The sequence below is a fragment of the Lissotriton vulgaris genome, chromosome 1_1 (assembly GCF_964263255.1).
Source record: "Lissotriton vulgaris chromosome 1_1, aLisVul1.2, whole genome shotgun sequence".
Lineage (NCBI taxonomy): Eukaryota > Metazoa > Chordata > Amphibia > Caudata > Salamandridae > Lissotriton > Lissotriton vulgaris.
The window spans coordinates 1270184339-1270208410 of NC_141685.1; the positions used below are offsets into that span (position 1 = coordinate 1270184339).

The following is a 24072-nucleotide window of genomic DNA, read 5'->3' on the forward strand; positions in this document are numbered from 1 at the left end:
AAGGCACACTCATTGCATGCTAAGGAATTAGTGCATGTACATTTACCACCTACTTGATGATTACTATCCGTATTTCTGTGGAGATATAACGAAGAGTTAGACTGTACAGCCCTATGACCGTACACATATTCCTTCTGTGTCCTACATATCCATTTCCTCGTCATGAGCACCTCTGGGTGAAGGAAAATGTGAAATAAAAACATATGAGTGGACACATCTAGTGTAACCCAAATGGAGATTTGTAATCCAGCGAAACAGATTTGTGGTTTTAAAACCTCATAAACCTATACCAATGTAAAAAGCACTTTACACACATATATTACGATAAACACACCACATACATATAAGATGCTAGAATTGTGCATCATGGTTCCTCCGAGGGAGGAAGGGAAGCCTGTAGTCACACTCTAATGAGAAAGTGGGTTGCATTAATAAATATTGTCCATAGGGGAGATTTTTGTTAAATCTGCATATGCCCAAATCAAGAGAAAACAATTCAGGAAAACGGGGGGCATGTCCTGCGCTTACTACTCCAAGGCTCAGTCTCTGCCTTGCAACCTACTTGGTGCATGGCCGGGTTCCGCATATTACTGATGCGGTGACCGCCGGGTGATTAAGACTAGTTTGAAGCACTGGGATGTTGTGTCCTAGTGCTCCAAAAAAGGTTAGACTACTGACAATACGAAGATGGCGGTCATTCATGGAGCATCCATTAGGTTCCATTAGAGTATAAAAAGATATGTGGAAGTCCTGTTTACAATACACGGAATTTCTTTTCTTGGAATATATTTATATACTTAACTAAAAGGTAGAGGGTTGGAGGGAGGTTTGTTACAAAAGTGAAAACAATGAAATTATGGTCATTTAATAGGGATCAGGTTCAGTGCTCCCTTATCTCCAACTGATATATTTAGTAGACTTGCATAAGTTAATGGTGTAAACTTAGCAGAATAGTCCACTTAGGTGAGAGAAAGGTACATTATGCCAAACTGGTTTTACTTTCCTGGGATAGTAATCATCTAATGAACTTACTTCATGGGATATTATAGTTCAGGCCCTCTATATGTGTTGAGTCTAAAAACATAGCTGTGTTCTCTTTCGAACAATTTCGGTTCAGAATTCACTGTGTCCTTGATGTCCTCCAGGATAACCCATTGGTAATCCTGCACTGTGTGTTTTCTTTCTATGTAATATGTTTACGTCTGTGTGGTAACGTGGCCGCATCTCAAAGTTCTGCGGTTATGCTTGAGCACATCCCACTCCATAAAAGAACGGGATGGACCCGATGATTAAGCATGCCACCAACGGGTAACCCTGGTGGGTGAGGGTTTTACTAGAAAACTGTTTTCTCAAGTGAAGAGTTTGTCTCCTTGCCTTAGCTGGGTTCTCATTTTTTTTAGGTTATATTTGATGTGGAGGGCGAACCTAGCAGATCTTCTCACTCCCTCCTTCTTTTGTTAACTGATCAATCCTTTTCAGATAAAAGAATATAGTATGCTTTAATTGAGCCCTCCCAAAAGAGAACATTAATGTTTCTGGGTACATCCCCCTTCAATTGCAGTTGTATTTCGTATAAATGATGTGGGATGCTTACCCCATTATCCAGTGTTTCCACTGTGATATAGTCCCTCAGTGCTACTCCCACCAGACAACCCACCAGGCTCTGGTGAACTATTGTAACTACTGCCATGCTGTCCAGCATGGTCAGTGCCCAGTCCCCGCTCAGAAGCAGTGTCCGCAATATCTGCAGTATGCTTGACTTTAAGTTCAGCTGCCTTCTTCTTTTTACATTGAGGCTAGGAAAGTTAAGGTTTATCTTCCCGTGTAATGATTCAGTCACCTTGGACAAATGGATACTGTATATAATATAGCATAGGTATTGCACGGAGTGACTAGACAAAAAAACACCCACAGTGCCACTAAGGGCAAAGATGCTTCAGAAAGGAGTTACTCCAACAGGAAATAAAGTTGCTCCTACTAAAACAAGCAATAGAAAGAGTCCCCAGGAAAAAACTCAGTAAAGGGGACTACTCTGGTTACTTTCTCGTTCCAAAGCCAGAACTATCCTTAAGGCCAATATTAAACTTTGAACTGTGATATAGTCAGAACTGAAATGTTGAAGTAGGTTTCAAATCGCTCTAGAATTAACCATCTGGCTCTAGACAATTGGTCATGAACAAACACAGAGGGGCATATAAAAGGTAGAGGACCCATAGATCTTCTTTTGGATTGGTGTGGGCAGAAAGGGGTAATGTCTTAATAATAGTGCAGGACCTCCACTGACCATGCAAAAAGCATCTCAATAGTTCCTTGAGCAAGGCAATGTTTCTTTGATCTCAATTTTGCTACCGGGTAGGCGGGCTGTAGGGCTGCCGGGGTCTCTTACCACCTGGATGGTCAAGGTTCTCAAAGGCATCTTGTAGGCGGGGCGGGGGTTTGATACTGGTTTCAGGGTTAGGTAGAGGCGGTACACCTGTATAACGTTTTAAACTTGGCTTTATTTTTATGGTTCTCTTTGTCCTATAAGTCAGTCTTTCCCTGGCGAACTCCAGGTTGTTCGTGGTGGCGGTGTCTTCGGCTTGTGGATAGTCCACGCTGTCTTGACCGGCGTAGCTGTCTTCTGTGTCGGGTCTCCAGACCGGTATACCGAGGGAAAAAGGAGACCAACAGAGGGAGCCGTTAGTTTAAAGTCTGGATACTTCCGGACTAATCAGGACCCAAGTGAAGTGAGGAGACACCCGTGTCTTTAGCTACCTAGTCGTGATTGTGCACAGTGGCGGGGTAAGAAGTGAGGGAACCAACGGGTAGGGAGGGTGGACGGGAAACGGATCACACACACAGGGCAGGCACGCACAAGGTTATTTACAAATCTACACAGGGGCGTTCTTCTTCCCCACCCAAGCCGCCAAACGTCTCCGTACCTGGGAAAGCCACACTCCTCCCTCGGGAGTGTGGCACGGCGATGCACAGGGTCGTTGGCCTCCTGGCTCTCCCTCACTCTCGGTGCTCTCGTCCGTCTTCTCCGCTCCGTCCTTCTTCTCCGCTCCGTCCTTCTTCTCCGCTCCGTCCTTCTTCTCCGCTCCGTCCTTCTTCTCCGCTCCGTCCTTCCACGCTTGCTCGCCTTCTCCGCTTCCGTCCTCCGAGGTGTAAACACACCCACCGTACAGGATATCCTGCTCTTTGTCCAGTCCGGATCCTCTGACGTCGGCAAGGGGCGGAGTCGCGTCCTGCTCCACGAATGTCCAATTAAAGGCGCCGCGGTCTCCGTCTTCCTCCGGTTCTGAAACGCTGTCCCACTCCGCCCTTGGTTTGTTAGTCTGCGGGGAACGAGTGGAATTAGGGACAGGTAACCACCAGTCAGTGTGCTTCTCCCCATGACATCGCTACACACCTCCCCCCTTGGATTCTCCCGTTCGGGGAGAATAGGTGCCCTTGACAGGTAGTCAGCATTACTGTTTGCAGTGCCTTTCTTGTGTACAATCGTAAACGTAAAGGGCTGCAGGTACAAAAACCATCTCTGCACTCGTGCGTTCTGGGACAGGTTCTTCTGCATCCACTGCAGCGGAGCGTGATCGGAGTGCAGAGTGAAGGGTCTACCCTCTAGGTAATATCTTAGTTTGTCCACGGCCCATCGTATTGCTAGGCACTCCTTTTCTACGGTAGGGTACTGTTTTTCTCTGTGATGTAGTTTCCTGCTTATAAAGAGAATAGGATGTTCCATCCCATCCTCCCCCTCCTGTGATAGGACTGCGCCTACTCCTGTGTCCGAGGCATCTGTCGCTAGGATAAAAGGTTTCTCAAAGTTAGGGGGAATGAGGACCGGGCTGGATGTGATGGTACCCTTCAGGGCTTCAAAGGCCAGTCGTGCTTCTTCGGGAGGTGGTTTCCCTCTGTTAAAGTTGGAATTCTTCCTAAGTAGATTCGTTAAGGGGGCTGCAATTTCTGCGAAGTCCTTAATGAGCCGCCTGTAATAGCCAATAAGGCCCAAGAAGGCACGCAATTCTCGGATAGTGGATGGAAACGGTGTTTTGGTTATGGCGCTTACCTTCTCCTCCTGGGGAGCAATAACGCCGTCTCCTAACATGTATCCGAGATACTGAACTTTGGGGAAGGCTGCTCTCGATTTCTTTGAATTGACATGGAGCCTGGCTTTTAGTAGGGCAGTTAGGATACTCTCCACATGCATTAAGTGGTCCTCCCACGTAAGGCTGAAAATAACAATATCATCGAGGTATACTGAGCTATACTCGGAATGTGGGGCTAAGACGGTGTTCATTAACCTTTGGAATGTTGCCGGGGCTCCATGGAGCCCAAATGGTAAAACATTGAATTCGTATAAACCATCATCTGTGGCAAAGGCTGTTTTGTGTTTGTCCCTTTCCCGCAGTGGCACCTGCCAATAGCCTTTTGTCAGGTCCAGCGTGGTTATGTATTTTGCTTCTCCTATCCTTTCAATTAACTCGTCCACCCTGGGTATAGGGAAGGCGTCGAAAGAGGAGATTGCGTTGAGAGCCCTAAAGTCCATACAAAAACGGGTGGACCCGTCCGGTTTCGGGACCATAACTATGGGCGAAGCCCAGTTGCTTTTTGATGGACGTATGACGCCTAGTTGTAACATGTCCCTGACTTAATTTTTAACGGTGTCCCGCCTTGCGGCTGGAATGCGATATGGTCTTTGTTTAACCACTTTCCCTTCTTCTGTCTTTATACAGTGTTCTGCTAAGTGGGTACACCCTGGTTTGTCTGAGAACATGGAGGAGAACCGCTGTAATTTGTGTACCAGCTCCGCACGTTTATCGCTTGGCAAATACGGATTAATCGGTAATTGTTCCAGGGTTGACCTCTCGTCTCGTCCTGGTAGTGCTAGCTGTATTGTTTTGGGAAGGGGACCTATCCATTTTTTTAACAGATTGATGTGGAAGGTCTGTTGACGTGAAGGAGAGACTTGTAGTTTATAAGTGGTGTTTCCCAGGGTCTCCGTGATCAGATAAGGTCCCTTCCATTCACTTCTGAACTTCTGAGAGGATGATGGAAGAAGTACCAAGGCCCAGTCCCCTTGGTGTAGAACCCTCCATTTCTTCCCTGTGTCGTAATGCACTTTTTGGTGGATCTGGGCTTTTTCCAAATTGGAATAAGCTAAGTCTCTTAACTTGCCTAACCGGGATTTCAGTTGAGTCGTGTAATCCAATAGGGACCTTTGTTCTGCCGCTTCTTCCCTTTCCCAGGCTTCCCTGGTGATTTCTAACAGGGATCTAGGTTGTCGCCCATAAAGGAGTTCGAAAGGAGAAAACCCTAAACTGCTTTGCACTTGTGACCGCAATACATAAAGTGCTAAGGGCAGCAATTTGTCCCAGTCTTTGTTTTCCGCACTCAACATTTTCTTAAGGGTGGACTTCAACATGCGATTATACCTTTCGGCCAACCCATCTGTTTGTGGGTGGTAAGCGGACGTGCGTATATGTTTCAGATCTAACAGCTTGCATACTTCAGACATCATTCTGGACACAAAAGGGGTCCCCTGGTCTGTAAGTATCTCCCTTGGGAATCCTACCCTAGCAAACAGCTCAACCAGTTTTTCGGGCACGTGTTTTGTGGTAGGAGTACTCAGGGCAAAGGCTTCCGGAAACCTGGTGTTGTAGTCCACTATGACTAAAGCGTATGTGTGCCCTCTTGGGGTGCGTGGGAGGGGTCCTATTAAGTCCATGCCCACCCTCTCGAAGGGATTACCTATTATAGGCAAGGGTTGTAGGGGTACTGCTGGGGGCCTGTACATGTTCTTCTTCTGGCAGACCTCGCATTGTTTACAATACATCTCAGCTGTCTTGTAAATGCCAGGCCAAAAGAATAAACGGACTATGCTTTGTAGTGTCTTTTCGGCCCCGCTATGCCCTGCTGTCAGGTGGGTGTGTGCATAGAACAAGATCTGCTCTCTGAATTCCTGCGGGACAACTAGCTGAAGGGGTTCGCCGGCCTTCCCTTCCCTATACAGTAGGTCATTCAGAATCCTGAACTTGGGATACCCCTGGGAAGGCGTTGTTTGTTCTCTATGTCCTGACTCCCAGGCGTTCATAAGAGTTGGATCATTGGCTTGCGCGAACTTAAACCCCTTATCTAACTCCCAGGGTTCAGTTGCTAGATATGCTTCTCGTGGTTGGGCCCTCAACTCTCTCCTGAAAAGGGCAAGGAAATCAGGGTTATCTATTCCCACTATCAGGTCCTCTGGTAGGGAGTCCACCACCCCCACTTTTACCTCACAGGGGTCTCTGCCTAGTGGGCGTAGGGTGACTTGGGCTACGGGGTAGGGCTTCACATCCCCGTGGACACATCTGATATGCACGATAGCCTCTGGGCCTATCTGTGCAGGTAGAACAAATTTAGACTGTATTACAGATTGTCGACATCCTGAGTCTAGAAGGGCTTTAACGCTTTGACTATTTACAAACATCCTTACATAAAAGGAGGGCCCCATCTCGGCTGTGTACATCACGGCTCTCGGTATATACCCGACCTCCATTGGCTCTTCTACGGTCTTCTTTCGTGGACACATTCGGGCTAAGTGGCCCCACTCCCCACACTCAAAACACTGTGGACCCCTGTGTGGAGGAGTATCCACTCTTATCGGGCGAGGCCTCCCAATGTCCGGGGTTGGTTTGTTTGGCCTCTTGTCTGATTTCACGGGTCCTGAGCTGGACTTGTTGCCCTTGTCAGAGTCCCAGGGAAACGTGCGGGGCATCGCTCGGTTATAATTAGAAGCCATCTTGATGGCTTGGTCTGGGGTTAGCCCTGAATGTTGTCTCAACCACCGTTGTGTTCCGTATGGCAAAGCCTCCATGAATTGTTCAAGGTAGATGCTGACCATTACTTCTTCTTTGGTTCGGCTCTCGGGTCTCAACCATTTATCCGCTGCCATTTTTAGCCTGAGGTACAGGGTCTTAGGGTGCTCTCCTGCTACGCCTCTTTCCTTCCAGAACCGGAGTCTGTAGGCTTCTGTGTCTAACCCCAAGTGGTCCAAGAGCACAGCTTTGATGGTCACGTAGGGTGTTACTCCGGTATGATTAGCTACTTGGTAAGCCGCCTGGGCTTCACCAGATAGGAGGGGAGCCAAAAAGAAAGGCCACTTGTCTTCCGGCCATCCGCATGCTCTGGCTGCTCTTTCAAAGTTGACTAAAAAGGCGTCTGGGTCTTCCCCCGGAACATATTTTTGTAAATGTACCCCCGAGGGTCCGAACTGTCTTCTCTCCATCGGTATAGGTACACTTGGGCTCTGTACCACTTTCTGAAGGCTGTCCATCTGAGCGGCCATTGTTGCTTTGAACAGGTCTCTGTCCGCATCGGCTACTGACATCTGCTGTCCTACCGCCCACTCCAATTTCTGTTGCCCCTCAATGAGCTGCTGGATCACCTGTTCCATCGCTGGGTCCGGCAGGGAAGGGGCGGATCCCACTTCTGACACCAGTGTAGGCGGGGGCGGGGGTTTGATACTGGTTTCAGGGTTAGGTAGAGGCGGTACACCTGTATAACGTTTTAAACTTGGCTTTATTTTTATGGTTCTCTTTGTCCTATAAGTCAGTCTTTCCCTGGCGAACTCCAGGTTGTTCGTGGTGGCGGTGTCTTCGGCTTGTGGATAGTCCACGCTGTCTTGACCGGCGTAGCTGTCTTCTGTGTCGGGTCTCCAGACCGGTATACCGAGGGAAAAAGGAGACCAACAGAGGGAGCCGTTAGTTTAAAGTCTGGATACTTCCGGACTAATCAGGACCCAAGTGAAGTGAGGAGACACCCGTGTCTTTAGCTACCTAGTCGCGATTGTGCACAGTGGCGGGGTAAGAAGTGAGGGAACCAACGGGTAGGGAGGGTGGACGGGAAACGGATCACACACACAGGGCAGGCACGCACAAGGTTATTTACAAATCTACACAGGGGCGTTCTTCTTCCCCACCCAAGCCGCCAAACGTCTCCGTACCTGGGAAAGCCACACTCCTCCCTCGGGAGTGTGGCACGGCGATGCACAGGGTCGTTGGCCTCCTGGCTCTCCCTCACTCTCGGTGCTCTCGTCCGTCTTCTCCGCTCCGTCCTTCTTCTCCGCTCCGTCCTTCTTCTCCGCTCCGTCCTTCTTCTCCGCTCCGTCCTTCTTCTCCGCTCCGTCCTTCCACGCTTGCTCGCCTTCTCCACTTCCGTCCTCCGAGGTGTAAACACACCCACCGTACAGGATATCCTGCTCTTTGTCCAGTCCGGATCCTCTGACGTCGGCAAGGGGCGGAGTCGCGTCCTGCTCCACGAATGTCCAATTAAAGGCGCCGCGGTCTCCGTCTTCCTCCGGTTCTGAAACGCTGTCCCACTCCGCCCTTGGTTTGTTTAGTCTGCGGGGAACGAGTGGAATTAGGGACAGGTAACCACCAGTCAGTGTGCTTCTCCCCCATGACATCGCTACACATCTTCTACACAAATCGTCAATCGGCTAGTTTTTATGCATGTTTTCTGGAGGTTATGTGTAGCACCTCTTCCTTCAGTGCATACTAGATCCAAGTCATGCAAGGTAAATACAACAATAAGTTCTATTATTCGGGAATTGGTCCAAGCCTGAGGGAGGGCAGCTTAAATTAGTCTTTCCTGGCACTGTACATATCCAACACTGATCTGAAGGATTGCCTCGATGTACAGATAAATTATTAGGGAAAAGCTGGGGGTCAGCAGTAGTTATCCAAATTAGGTGGCGGAGACGGGAAACATGAGCTGAACAATATTTCAAGTTCTTGTTTGAATGAAGGATGACGTTCACATAATTTCTTTGTCTGTTTTCACAGGCTTATAGGTTTTAACTCCCCAATATGGGAAGGCATTATGACTCCTGACAGCGCCATCTAGTAGCCCACCATTCTAGGCCACAGCCAGAAACTCAGAAAAGTGAGTCCCTGTAGAAGAGAAAAATTACATGAGGCAAAGAAAAGAAATTCCACCCTGAACCCACCCAACAAATGAGTCGAGTTTCAGGGAGGTTATCCTGAATAAAAGGATGGGCCTCCTCGTAAAGGCCAGCATAGAGAACATCATTGTGTGCAAACATGCTCAACTTGCCCAAATGGACACCTTCCATTAAGCGTCACAGCAGAGCATTTTGACACCGCACACTACCTGCATTTTCCAAACATGAGGATAGATGAGAAACCCCGGCTACAGTGGACTGAATGGACCAGTAAGCAACCTTTCCTCAAACTGTAAAAATGCCAGCACCCTTATCTATAATCGCTGCCAGCAATGAATGTCACCAAAGCAATGTCACATACAGAATTTTAATCACAAAGATAATGCAACTTTATAAAAATTGAGCTACATTATATCCTCCTTCCAGTGAGGAGGTGCTCATGGATAATAATCCTGCCTGCTATAACCTTGTGTATCACAGGGTGCACATCTATCGAATCGCTTAATGCATGAAGTCCTTCTTGAGTGAATTTGCCAATGTGGTTTTAGTTTTCAAATAATTCTTTTTATATACTGTAAATCCGATGTGCCATACAATTTTGGATAATGTCCAAATGCATTTCAGTAGACCTACAGAGAGCCAATAAATCAATTTAATTTAGAAAACTCTGCTTTTAGGAAGGTGTGGTCCTTTTGCCTGGGGAAGGCTGAAGACCGTATGTTGGAGAGTCCTCAAGTCTACATAACTGTTTTGATATTTCAAAGACCTTTTATGGGTTCAGAGTTTTTGCTATTAATGAAGAGTGACCATCACATATTATTCTTCATTCTACAACACATTTGGAGTTATTTTGCAATGAGAATAAACTTTCTCCATTTTGAACACGGAAAAGCTTGTGCAAATTTTGTACTGTTATTCCAAATTGACTTTTTAATGGAGAATATGAATCCCTTGCACAATCCTAGAAACGTAAGCTGAATAGCGCTTGCCAAAGTAGAATACAAAAGTACTTTGGCCCTGGAGCACCATTGGTAACACCTAAGCAAGGATACTTCCCTGTAACCACTAAACACCCTTGAGCCTCAGAAAATTATTTTATTAGTCACTCAAAAGTAACTTGTCTTCTCGTAATGACTGTACTCTCTATTATCTAAGGTACCATATGCTGCTCTGTGCACAGTGGATCTAGATTAGATTAATTTCGCCATTGGATGCACCCGTTAACATTGATTTTGAATTCACGGTTGGTATCAAATAATGGAGAATAATAGATCCAGCCCCTCAATTGGTGGTATTTAATAAAGACATTCCGTAATTCTGCTGCACGTGGCTTTTTTGTTTGTTCCAAAATATTTTGAGCATCCACCCTTGACTAGCATTACATGGCAGGATTATGGATAGCATAGAATAATCAACACCTGTTTACTAATTTAAAAAGTGACCTTCTACTTTGCTTCTCAAATTTCTTTGCTAGCTCTAAAAGAATGGAACACACCACAAATGGTATGAATGGTCGAACGTCTCCATCCAGGAATGTTCAAGACAGCCCACAGAAACCTGGTAAGTTTTTGCTTAATGTATAAGGTGTTATTTCATGCAAGAATTTGCTTATGGCTAGATTCAACAATGTCCTGTGAATGAAGGCCTACACTTAACCTCTTCGATGCGTCAGACAGCCTCCTGCCGTCCGACGTCCCAGTGGGCGTGTGCGGAGGACGTCCAGGGAGGTCCTCAACCGCACACGCATCAATTTTTTCAGCGAAGAGGTTAAAACAATTTTCTAGAAGTACTGTGATCCTTGATAGATGCCATATCAAAATATTTTGTGGTAGATATTTTGAAATTTCACAATGACTACTGATGTTTTTCTGTGCACTGTTTTTTGTTTTTTGCAAACAATTTTATTAACTTTACAAATAGTACAACATAAGGACGCCTGTCCATATCAATATTAGATGTGTGTTACAAAGGGCAGTAGCAAAGAACACAAAAGCATTGTCCATAGTAAATATATTGACACATTTCCAAAAGATATAGTCCGAAATCTGATCAATACATAATGACAATAAAATAGGAGAAACACAAATTACATATTGTGAACATCTGAGAAAGGAAATCTTCAGAGCATAAACAAGATTGCCCTGTATATTGTCTCCACCCCCCCACCCCCCCACCCCGTTCGCTGGTTCATAAATACTGAGAAATAATCCAATCTCCTGTGGGACCACCTCTGGTATGTTAAAAGATTGTGGTTACATAGTGGTGCATAAAGACATAGCTTGACAACCGTGGTGGGCAAAAAGTTCCATATACTTGCATTACAATGAATAAATAACTGACATTTACCAACAAGAGATAATCAAGTCATTCAGGGGGATGCAGGAGTGGTGGCGTGAGTCCGAACTAGTGGTGACGCTGGGGGTGCACTTCCCCTCCACTCATATCGAAGAGCGAAGAACATCAAGGACCAGGTAGTCCATTCCTTCCTTGATCCACCCGAACCGGCCACTGTGCTATCTCTGTGGAACCTTCCCCCTATCTTAGGACACCACAGATGTGGATCTTGTAAAGCCTGCGCCACAACGATACAGACCAAAGAATTTATACACAACCTACGCAAGGTTGCTCTCAAATCATACACTAATTGTAATACGAACGTTATATATGTGATTCGGTGTCCATGCGACCTGCTATATGTAGGTCAGACGCAGCAAAAAGTTAAAACAAGGATTCTGCAACACTGTTATCGGATACATTGCGAGGTACGAGGCGCCCTGCTGGTGAAACACTGCAAAAGGCTGAGTCATAACCCTGACAGTCTGAAATGGATTGTCTTGGAAAAAGTACCTCTGGGTCCAAGGGGTGGTGACATAAGTATGATTTTGAACATTCGTGAATGCAAATGGATAGCGTTTTTCTACTCCATCAACAATGGATTAAACTAATTGGACAGTAGCCATGCCCAACTAGCAACACTAGGCAGGTAGGACCCTGACCCATTACTGAATGTCCTTCCCGAACTTCCTGCTAGCATTTATACCTGAACAGCCAACATACAACATTATTATTCCCCCTATGGGCATGACATCTAGATATTATATCGTTGCAAATGGGTTTTTAATGATGGCACCCTCATGCCTGAGAGGTAATTATCTGACCGATATTGACGTCTTTTGTTGCTAAATGTGTACCTTATTGCTAACATATGCCACATACTGGGAGTTTTATGTACATAATAACCAATGTAGGCGAGCCTTTCACCCTCATGCCTGAGAGGTGCGCGCCCCTCTTTTTCATTATTTGCACTGGAGCCTTTCCAAACCAAGGGATGCCTTCACCCTCATGTCAGAGGGGTGCGCGCCCCATTTGTTTGAAACCGACAATCTGAGTCTGCAGAGCCAGATATATAACGATGTCTTGTTGTATTACACTATAGATGGTCAGGCGTCATTGTTGATTTAGCTTTCTCGATTTGTTGGGCTGTATAGCAATCATGACATGGTACGCTATTATTGAAATTAGGGACGCTTTCACCCTTGTGGTAAAGTACGCTCGCCAAAGCATAGTCTCGAATGCCAGTAGTATAGTGGTTTTGCTTTGCAACATATTTGAGACTTCCAGCCATCTATATTAAAATATTCAAATACTTCACCCCTGTCTGTATAGTTATCATCTTGGTGTAACTAACTTGACTCTTACACAACCTCTATACACTGCGACCCCTTTCCGAGTCTGTCTACCATGGCCGCATACGCATTACGCGTTAGACAAACGTGCACGCGTTCGGCCAATGTCATAAATAACATCATGCTACCTTTTCCGGGTGACTGCGCATTCATCGGCATCCTTCCAGGACCCCCGTAGGCAACTCTGGCGGCCTCACTATAGGTATTTAGCCCTCCTGCTTAACAGATCCGGCTAGGGGTTGTGCCTTTTGACATTTCTTTTACGAAGGATCTATCGCGCACCTAATGTGGCGTGCCCTGTCTGTTTCCTTTCAGACCTCGCCGACTTCAGACAGCGGCTTTTTCCCGAGTATGCCTTTGAAGATATAGCCATCCTGTTGACCCAAGTGAACACACAGAGAGGTTATTTTACATATTTGTATACCGATTCCCCCACGCTAGTATTTATGGTATTTCCTCCGTGTTTTATTCACTTTCCCTAGCAACCACTGACTCATGCAGCAGCAGGCATTTGTGCCTTGAATCCAACGTTTAGGATCATGACTCCGCCTTGATCCTAGTGAGTGTATATTTAGTACCGCTATCTGTTTAAAACATAATTTGCTTTGCACCAGATAAAGTTTTTTCTGGAGCTTATACTTGCCCCCTGTTGCTTTAATACTTTGCAGAATTACCTTTTTCATTCTCCCCGGATTGGAGCCGGACGGCCCAACCCTTGATTTCTCTTTCACGGTAAATGCCACCTGGCACTCGCTGTAATTTAAATTCACTTTGCTTTCTTTAGACTCAGCCACTCACTTTATGCCATTCTTTTAGGTAACCAGGTGCCTCCTCACCCACACCACCACAGTCCTGATGAAGACCCCGTTTTAAGGTTTAATGGACACCTAACGTTACATTTAGGGTCAAAACGTCGACAGCCTATCCCCCTACCAGCTTGCGCCACCCATACTGAGGATATTTGTATAATGCACATACAGCATGATTTCGCTGAAATGTGTTTTGAACATTGGCAGTTCTTCTCTTGTTATGCTGGCTCTGTGTTGAAGCTAGCACCGATTAATCTATAAACCTTTAGCTAATGAGCAGCATTGTGTATTTATCTGAACCTTGCACAAAACTTCCTCTCACATTCCCCTTTCTTACTCTTTCACTTCCTGGGACACCAATGTTATTCCAATAAGAAATGTAGTAGTTGTAGGATATAATGTATCTCTACACACATTGTGATTAAACAACAGTGTGTTCAACTAAGTTAATATTTTTCTATTTTTGTATTTGTGTAGTTATATGCCAACGTATGTTTGTTTCTTTTTGATTTAATACAATAGGAGAGGGGTCCCAGTACATTGTATCGGGGGTGTATAGGAATCCATAGCTTTGAAAATTTCCAACATGTGATCCCATTCCAAAGAGATGGGAGTCTTACTCAGGCCCCGTATTTCCTCCTGGATTGTAACACTCTCAGCCATGCCCCATAGAATCAATTCTGTGTGCCAGTATAGTGGCGTGGGGGATAGACAGACTTCCACCTTTCTGTGCACTGTTAGCGTCATCTAGGTGTGGATTGAAAGTTTATAGCATTTCATCTAGTATAGCATAACTTCAAAGAAAGCAAAAAGGTCTACAAGTCATGAGGTGTAGTGACTCCTTCCTCCGTGAACAATGCACTTGGGCATCGATTCCGTGTTAAATTGTTTTCTTCTGCTATCAGGTTCTGATGTATAGAGACAGATCTGAGATTCAACGTGTCAAGTTTTTCAGTCCGACATGGTGGAAAATTGACACCCAGCATCAGAAGAACCATGTAGCAATGGATCGCTTGTAGCCGAAGGTAGACTCACAGCAACTTAGTCCCTGAAGACATTGGCCTATGTGCCGTCTTAATCGTGCTTTGATCCAGAGAATATGGCTCCTCAGTTTGTGATTGAATGTACTCTCTTCCAGAACACCTTACAGTGCCACGCAAAGTATCCACGGTCAGACTCTCATGAGGTTTGTAACTTCTGCTTCTTGAGGACCACGACTATTCCTTGTCAGGGTATGCATGCTTAGTGGACAAATGAGTCCACTGCAGGTGCCTGTCATCAAACTCCTGGTCACGGGTTTCAAATCCCAGCAGGTCCACTCAGCCTTGCATCCTTCTGAGGTTGATAAAATGGGCTCTATTGAGTTGTATAACAATAAACATCTGTTTTTCAGGGCCAAGAGGCCACAGGTGAATGTGTGTGTGGGGATTGGGGTCGGGAGAATGAGAGTTGCCACAAATTGGAGTCTATGTTTAACCGTTTTTATTCGGTTTGACAGTATCGGTGTAGTCTCAAGGGGGGTTCAATAACACAATGTCCAGTAGGGCACACAATACGAGCTTGGAATCTCTCCGTTGGTGGACTTCCGGGGTCTTCGGTTCCCGTCTTGACTTAACCAGAGATGGTCGCTGGTCCGGAGATAAGCTCGGGAAAAGGAAAAGAAAAGCAGCACGTTAGGGGCTGGGGTCGATATGTATAACAGGTGAGAGGAGGGTAGGGTAGTGAGGGATCGCCAGGGTGCTACCACCATCTATAGCAGTCTGTAAGTGTAGGCGGACGGCAGGGTACGGCGACAGTGACCACCCTCAGGCTACCCTGTCCCACCCCGTGATTTAAACAATCCCTGGAAACGCCCTCGTACCTTGTGGAGCCACACTTCTCCCCTGGAAGTGTGGCGGGTGGCTCGTGGTAACGTTGGCCTTCTGGCTTGTCGAGTCTCTGCTCCAGGGGTCCCAGAAGCGGTTCCACGGCACTTCCTCCTACTTCTTCCTTGGCGTTCTCCTCGTGCGTCGGCTGGCGTCCCAGAGGTTCCGCGCCAACAATCCAAGACGGGGCTTCCTTAAACGCCCCCAGCTCGTCCGATTGGATAGTTGCAGATGACGTCCGTTCACCTGATTGGTCGACTGCTGGAGATGCCGGAGAACACGCCCTCAGCGTCACAGAAGGTAGATGCAGTGACGGATGTAATGAAGGCAGAGCCGGAGAAACCCAGGAAACGTCCAAAGGATCCTGCGGACAGGGTGGAAAGGAAGAAACGTTAGCAGGTACACCCCGTCCGTCCGAGTCAGGGAGCTCATCCAAGTCAGGGAGCTCGAATTCGTGACAGTGTGTTTTACGAATACACGTTCTGTTATGAATCCTGCCTCACCTGCACTCAAAGAAGACCATGCGGTACCAAAGGGAGAGGCTCCTTCAGCACCTAGGGAGGGGAGGACGCTGGCCCCTTCAGTATTTTGCCAGGCCACACACAGCCCAGAGGCCATCTCCTCCAGTGTCTCCCAACCTGAGGAAGAAGAGTAAGCCCTATTTGTGCCCAAACACAGCAGCCCTCTCATGAAGGCAATGCCCAGGGTCATAAGTACACTCTTAATCCTGGGCTCCTAATATACCTCAGTAAAAAAAATTGTTGTGCATAGATTTCCATTTTGATTTGTCTTTTTGGATCATTAGAGAAGCAATTTAGCTTGGGTAGACATTGCTGATCCAGTCCAAATTTTTCTGGATTCAATTTTTTAAAATGGCGGATGTGTTGCAGTGACCATGTAATATTTCAGGAAACATGAGACCTATATACTTAATTTTGGTGTCAAAACCTAGGTTTTGGGGGTGGGTAGTCTTATGAAGACCGAAAATGACTCCTCAGAGCAACCCTAACGCCATTTACCAAAATGGCTGGTTTATTAGAGGAAGAAGAGACATATATAACAAGCATTGGAAATGCAATGGGTCTCGCATTAGGAACGTTTGAGCTATTGGTATTGTAAATGACACTTTTTATTTATGTGTTGGTTTTGAAAGTAGCAAAATTAATAGCTTTGTCAGTTACAATGTCAATAGTGTTAACTTTTGCAAATGTGACACCTATAGCATTTGTAATGCAATGTGTGTTGTATTTACGTGACTTGGATGTCTTGATATTACACATAACAATGGCTTTTAATTTTGTAAATAATTAATACTTAAATAAAAGTTATTGTAATTTATAATGGCAATAGCTTAAACGTTTGTAAATAACTTTTGTGAAGATTATGTTCAGTGTATTTTATTGTGACAAAAATCCAAGAACATTGCATTTGCACCTACACACACACAGAGCCACACACACACACACACATATAGATGTGGTAGTGGTGGATCTGGGGGATATGGTGGTGGTGGGTGTGGTGGTGGTGGTGATGGTGGATGTGGTGGTGGTGGATGAGGGGGTGGATGTGGTGGTGGTGGATGTGGTGGTGGTGGAGGTGGTGGATGTGGCGGTTGTGGATGTGGTGAAAGTGGTGGTGGATGTGGTGGTGGAAGTGATGGTGGTGGGTGTGGTGGATGCGGTGGTGGATGCGGTGGTGGATGCGGTGGTGGTGGATGTGGTGGTGGTGGATGTGGTGGTGGTGGATGTGGTGGTGGTGGATGAGGTGGTGGTGGATGAGGTGGTGGTGGATGAGGTGGTGGATGTGGTGGTGGATGTGGTGGTGTATGTGCGTGGTGTATGTGCGTGGTGTATGTGCGTGGTGTATGTGCGTGGTGTATGTGCGTGGTGTATGTGCGTGGTGTATGTGCGTGGTGTATGTGTGTGTGGTATGTGCGTGGTGTATGTGTGCGTGGTGTATGTGTGCGTGGTGTGTGTGTGTGTGGTGTATGTGTGCGTGGTTTATGTGTGTGGTGTGTGGTCTTATGTGTGTGGTGTTATGTATGTGTGTGGTATTCATAAGTTAAGGGTGGTCTAAAAAATTGCAGACTAGCATTCTCAGCCCTATTGTGTGCATTCGCAAAGCGCTAGTTCTGTGCATATTGGGAGATATGTGTCGTGGGTTGGGAGCTTCTACATTAAAAATCATTCTATGAATATGTAAGGGTGTGTGATGACAGACGTGTGAAGCTGTATGTGGAAGAGAGGTGTGAAAGTAAAGGGTGTGTTTGTAAGGGAGAGTGAAGGAATGAGGGTGAGTTCATGTATTGCGAGAGTATGAGCTGTTACTGTTGGGATTGTGTAAGGTACGGTGACACTTTTTTTACGGAGGTGAGAATGTGACAGGGGTGAGGGTAGAAAGATGTGATAGTGATTGAATATATGAAGAGGATGTACAAATGACTACAACTTATAATGCTTTAAATCAGCATTGTCATAAAAAAGACATTTTTTGAGCGAATATATGAAGAGGATGCACAAGCTACTAATACTTTAATGCTTTAAAACAGCATGGTCATTAAAAAGACAATTTTATCTAACCTCTGTATAGATGGTTAGTCTGTTTATGTGACATTTTGTCATTATTAAATGAAAGTGTGGTAGGTAAAAGCTTAATGTTGAAATACATATGCATGCTTATAAATGTAAAAAGCACAAAATAGTAGTTGCAGTGACACTTTGGCAAACACTAAATGAGTAAGGCTGCTGTAAAAGTGTTGAAAGCTGAATAAGTGTTTGTGATATAGACTCATACTGTGGAGTCTGCATAATTAACCGTTCTACATGTTTTTTCATCAACTAAAGAAGCATGATGAATATATGCTGGTAATTAGGCTGGCAATTAAAACAAGTTTGTTTTGTTTGGGATAGCAAATGATGGTAAGCAGCTTCTACTTAGCTAACCCACTTTTTTCCTACTCATTTCTGGTAGTGAATTTGGCATGTTACCGTTACATCCAGCACGAAAGCTGCGGTCTAAAGGCTGTTCACGATTATTACTGGCATTTGTATAGTTAATTAACATACTGGCAGAACTATCGCTACTGAAGTTATGCCAGCAGACAAGTTTTATAGATGATTAGTTTATGTATAACATCTCATCATTATTCAATGCAAATGTGGCAGGCAGGAGCATAGATGTGCAAGGAGCATTTATAAAAGCTTTTTCTTCAAACGCGTTTGCCTGGTCATGAATGTTAGAGGCATACAGTATAAGCTGCACTGATGCTGTGCCAAACACTTGATGAGTAATGCTGCTGTAAAAGTGTTTTGGGAATTGCAAGTCTCGAAAAAAAGCATAGAAACCAGTTTTATATCAAGACGTGCGCGTGCTTTTGCCGGAAACTAGTAGGGCGGGACTTCCATTTTCTAATGGAAGCAAGCGCCCACGAAGTGCCGGGCTAAAGGAGCAGCAATGGTGCGGCGTTTCTATGCTGAAGGGGGAGCCCTGCGGTGTCACCTGCAGTTTTAAGTTCCACTGATGAGGTTAGTATGGCTTGAAGGGAAGGCGGATGTTTGTATCTTTATGCGCTAGTATCTGAGACGTAGGAACTGTGTTATGTGCGTTCGTATGTGCGAAGGGGAGGGGTGCCTGTATGCCTGAATGCTTGAGGCGGTGTATATGCATGCGCACGTGAAGGCTAGCGCCTTCAGTTCTGTGCTAGTGTGTGCACCATAAGATGTGTCTTCTGTGTACTCGTATGTGCGGCGGGGAGGGGCGCGTGTATGCTTGTATGTGTGAGGGCTGTGTGTATGCATGCATGTGTAAAGGCTAGCACCTCGAGGGTGTCAGAGCGCTGCATAAGTTAAACATCATTCTGAATGTGATGTTCGCAATAACTGAAAATGCAGCCTTTCAGCGCGCCCAAAAGAAGTCAGAAATGCAGGCTCTAAGATTGTTTTAATAGTAAATTGCTGCTGTGATTTAATTTAAAAGTCTGATTGAAAAATCTGTTTGGTGTCTCTGGACTGTTCTGCAGGGGAGGGGGCGGAGCGGGGAGAGGTGCGACACGGCAGGCAGGGGAGGAGAGTAGGAGGAGGAGGGGGGAGGAGAGTAGGAGGAGGAGGGGGGAGGAGAGTAGGGGAGGCACGGCCTAGCAGCCGTGCAACCAAGAAGTGAGGGGGCGGAGCTGGGGGAGGAAGTGAGAGAGAGAGTGGGTAAGGCAGGCGGCTGGGGGCATGTGCACGCGCTTTTAAGCTCGATGCGCATGCGCATTGAGCTTAAAAGTCACGGGCACTGCAAGGAATCGCCACGATTCCTTGCAAGTTAGTTAAAGAGTGGTTAAGCCCCCATAGTCTCGCAAGCTCGATGCGCATGCGCATCGACGGGCGAGACCTAAAAATGGAACAAATAATGATTTTTAATCTTTTACTGTACACACCCCAAAAAATTTATGATTTGAATATGAAAAAAAGTTTCACTCCTGTTTTAGACACATTTTCATAGTTCACATTATTTGTTTGGCAATCGCGTGTGGTACTTGCAGAATGTTGGACATTTGAGAAGAACACATCAACAGGAACATCTTTTTCTAGCACAGGTTTTGCAAGTACCTATATGTGTAAGTTCTGCGGGAAGAAGCTTTAGAAATTTTGTAGGTTTTAGCACCCCATAAATATCTTCCCAATTAAATTCACAAGGATCTTTCTCCACATATGCATGATCCAAAACATTTACAAATCTTCTGATCAAGTGGAACACTCTTTTATTGTGTCCACACACAGAATATGACGTTGGTGGAAGGTTAACAGGACTGATCTTTTTAAACTCACTGTACCAAAGATTGTCAAATGTGTGACAGTCTGAACTCATTTTCCAAATACGCACACAGAATTTTTCTACGTCTTTTAAAGTCACATTCTTCTGATAAAGAAAATACGTTTAGAAACTTCACAGGTTCAGCAGTTAAAGCTCTAAGCTTTGATCCAATTTTGCTCATAGTGTCATCACCCATAAGAATATGTCCTCTTATAAGAACACTGGGCATCTGAGTCAAATGTTGTGTACAGATTCTGATGCAGGATTAAGTGTCTTTTTGTTGCATGGTCCATAACATATCCATAACTCTAACAATACTTGACTTCGGAACATTGCAACAAATCAAAGTAGCACAAAAATATCGGTGTCATTTGACAGTGCAATAACCTGATTGGAAGCATTTCCAACAGCCCACTTAACATGTGGCACAACACGAAGGTCCGCTTCTTCCAATGTGCTGTTAAGTTCTTTAACAATATGGCCCATACCGTGTGAATATAGCTCTACAGACACCAACTCCTCATTAACAATCACTCCACTTGCAAACATTGGAAATTCAGTATTGACATAAGTGTCAGCAATGTTTTGGTGAGTTTACATCTCCAAGTTCATCTTGTTCGATGTTACTGACCAGAATGTATCAAGTTGCACAGGTATAGGTGTCGAATTTTTGATGCAGCAAAGTCAATTGTTCCACTTGTAGACGTTCATCTGATTCTCACATTCTTTGACAGATAGTTCAAGATAACTGTCAAAGACCATGTGCAATTCTTAAAGGTGCACACTGACTTTGATATCTGTAGAAAGTCTGTACGACCTCTGACATTTTGCATGGATTAAAACATGACCACTCGCAATTGTGGCATAAAGCCCATACCGATCAACAACAAGAGAGGTAGGGAGAGTCACGAACACTCTTAGTCCCCAAACTATATTAGAAAATAACAACAAAAGAGTGTTCCTGTTCTGATTTGAATGGAAAAAATGCACAGAGCACAAGGAACCAACAAAGCCCATTTGGTTTGTTAAGAAAGCCCTCACTCACCGACCTGGTCGGTGACTTGCTTCATCATCGGGCCCCACCGGGTGTGACCGAATGCCACCCCGGTGTGCTGCGACGCCAGACAAAAAGTAAAAAGCACTTCACAAGGGATGAGTCCACCCCATAGACCGCGGGAGGGAGGGGACGGCGCATTTGGCACATCGCCCACAACGCCAGTCTCCTGTGGATACACCTAATCTGCCCTCGCAACCGGGTCATCCCTTGTGAAGTGCTTTTTACTTTTTGTCTCTAAATTTAGAGACTTGAGGCTGTGTGCATCCTGCCCTCGGGTGGTGATGCCCCCTCGTTTTTTGCACTTCACAGACTTATTTCACTTTCAAGTCCTTTGGTTGGGTGGGCCTTAGCGTGCTCATACCACCAAGGTTTACACTCTAGGTCCTGACGCATGCCAGGTTAATTATACCACACCGGCTGAAACATGTTGACCATTCACGTTGTCACTTAATGTTAGTGGTAGTAGACCATCCAATTAGTTGGCCTTACTTACCATCACATTTTTAACCTTGTCCTTGATGATCTCTGATTAAAAGAATTTTTGATACATACAAGGCAATTTTAACTCACCACTTCACACTATTCACATAATCTTTCACATAGCCCTCCCACCCTCACAAGACCAGCTCCGCAGTAATTCTGGCGTCGCAGCACACCGGGGTGGCATTCGGTCACACCCGGTGGGGCCCGATGATGAAGCAAGTCACCGACCAGGTCGGTGAGTGAGGGCTTTCTTAACAAACCAAATGGTCTTTGTTGGTTCCTTGTGCTCTGTGCATTTTTTCCATTCAAATCAGAACAGGAACACTCTTTTGTTAATAAAGCCCATACCAGCAGTTTTCAATGAGGACACCTTTTCGAAATGAAGTTTTTTCAGGAGAAAGGTTTTTTTTTTTGTTTTTGTTTTTTAACTCTTGTATAACCCTGGGCAAAGCACTATGCTATGCTTGCATAATTTGCGCAACTTTGCACTACGCGAACTGCACGTAGCACAGTGCAAACATGCGTAGCGTAGTGCAGCAGTCATTTTTTGCTTGCTCGTGGTCCTCAACGTCAAGTTGGGGAATGCGAGCAAGCAAAATTACATCCTCAAGACTTTTTCTTTGTTTGCGATCTGCAACATCAAGTTGCCGATCGTGAGCATGGAAAATAAACCTCCCAGCGAGATTCTCAACGCGGGGAGGTCAGGTTTCTCATTGCGAGTGGTTGCACATGCACGCGACCGCTCGCGATGAGAAACTACCAGTCCGCGTTGAGAAAGCTGCAGCTCTGGTAGAAATCTACTCTAGCGGCAGTAAAGTACAGCTCGCACTGTGCAAGATGCCGTTTTCAATGATTGCACAGTGACGGATGCTTGTCCGCATTGTGCAATCATTGAAAACGACATCTTGCACAGTGCTAACATTCTACTATGCAGTTCGCGTAGTGCTACGCGTAGCTTGCGAAGTGCACTTAGCGTAGCTACGCGTATTGCTACTTCGCGAACTACGCTCACCCCAACTCTTGTACAAGTTAGTGCCTTACTGGTTTGGTTGCAGCATAAAATAATGTGTTTGTAAGAAGATCGGGCGAAAAAATGTCCTTGATAAATTCACCCTTTTCTTTTGCTACATCCTTCTCTATATATTCTTGCAAAAGTTTTTTTGTAACCAGTTTTGTAGTGGCTGGTTGGATGGAACTTTTACTATGGCAATTAAAGCATGGAAGTTTACCTTTAGGGTATATGTCAAACCGATTTTTCTCTTTCAATACAAATCTCTCCTGCTTCAGTTCTGCATATAGTTTACATCCATGTTGGAGGACATCTAGTAGACATTTCTTTAAATCGTTATCCACATGTTGTTTGCCCACAAAGTTGTCTAGTCGCAGATTTCCTTGATGCTGCCTGAAATGAAGAAGGCTGTCAACATGTTTATTAAAATGTTTCCCTCTCTTTCCCACAAGTTTGTGGTGAAGAACAGTTTCACGATGGTCCATTAATTATAAAATTGTCACCTCTCTTAAAACAATGCACATAGAAAGGACTCAATAGTAAACTAGCTACCATTGAGCAACAAATTCACTTGTACGTGTCTCGCCAACAATTCCCGAGTTTTTCTGTGATGTCTGTATTGTCTTTTCCAATTTCATATCTTTAACCACTATATTGAACTGTCCCTCTGTCTTTCACCACAGCAGTATGTTTTCCCCCTCTAGCTTCTTAACTTTTTCAAAATACCAGGACCCATATCTTGGGTAATCAGATTCGAGAAACAATTCAGTGACCCCACAGACTTCATGTGCAGCTCCTAATCACCTTTCTGATCAGCATGTACAAAGTTTTTCAGTAGATCGATCATGTTTAAAACCTTTACCCAGTACTTGAAAAGTTCTGATTTTTCTTCTCATTCTGTGACAAACTCTATGACCTTGGTTTGAACTGAGTGTATTGAACATTGCCTGGCTTTGCATTATATCTTTCAAATTAAGTGTACCCTGTGCCTTGTCCACTTCTGAGATGAGATGCACAAACATTAATTTATAATTTTTGTTCCAGAAAGCATTCCAAAGCAATGTTTCTGTAGCCTCCAATATAATGAGCATATCTTGTAACAAACGAACATATTGAGTTCTGCTCAATACTGACTGGACTGCTTTTCTTCCAAAGATTGCAGCCTCGAAAAGTGCATGGTCTATGCCACATCCACTGAACTTTCTGCACACCGCAACACAATTTCTGTCATCTGGAAAATGCCCATCATTGGATAAAGATCATCAAATTGTACTAGATTGCTCATGAAAATGTAAGCTAAAATTACGAAAACACCTTCATTGCAGAGAATTGGCAGTATAGGCTTGTCTTCAAGCTGGGCAGACACATTTTGGAAATGTTTTAGAGCTGTGGATACTGTTGCGTAGTTTGTGGCTGGAGATGGTTTTACAGGTGAAAACTCCCCTT

General features: G+C 45.1%; 1 protein-coding gene across 2 annotated transcripts in view; it reads left to right on the top strand.

The window, feature by feature from the left end:
- Positions 1-24072, top strand: part of LOC147748974 (uncharacterized) — a 737146-nt gene that overhangs the window by 291103 nt on the left and 421971 nt on the right. For both annotated transcript variants that reach the window (XM_086964737.1, XM_086964747.1), the window contains one exon: positions 10395-10480. In XM_086964737.1, coding sequence (XP_086820863.1) covers positions 10395-10480 — 86 coding nt within the window. The remainder of the gene's footprint in view (positions 1-10394; positions 10481-24072) is intronic.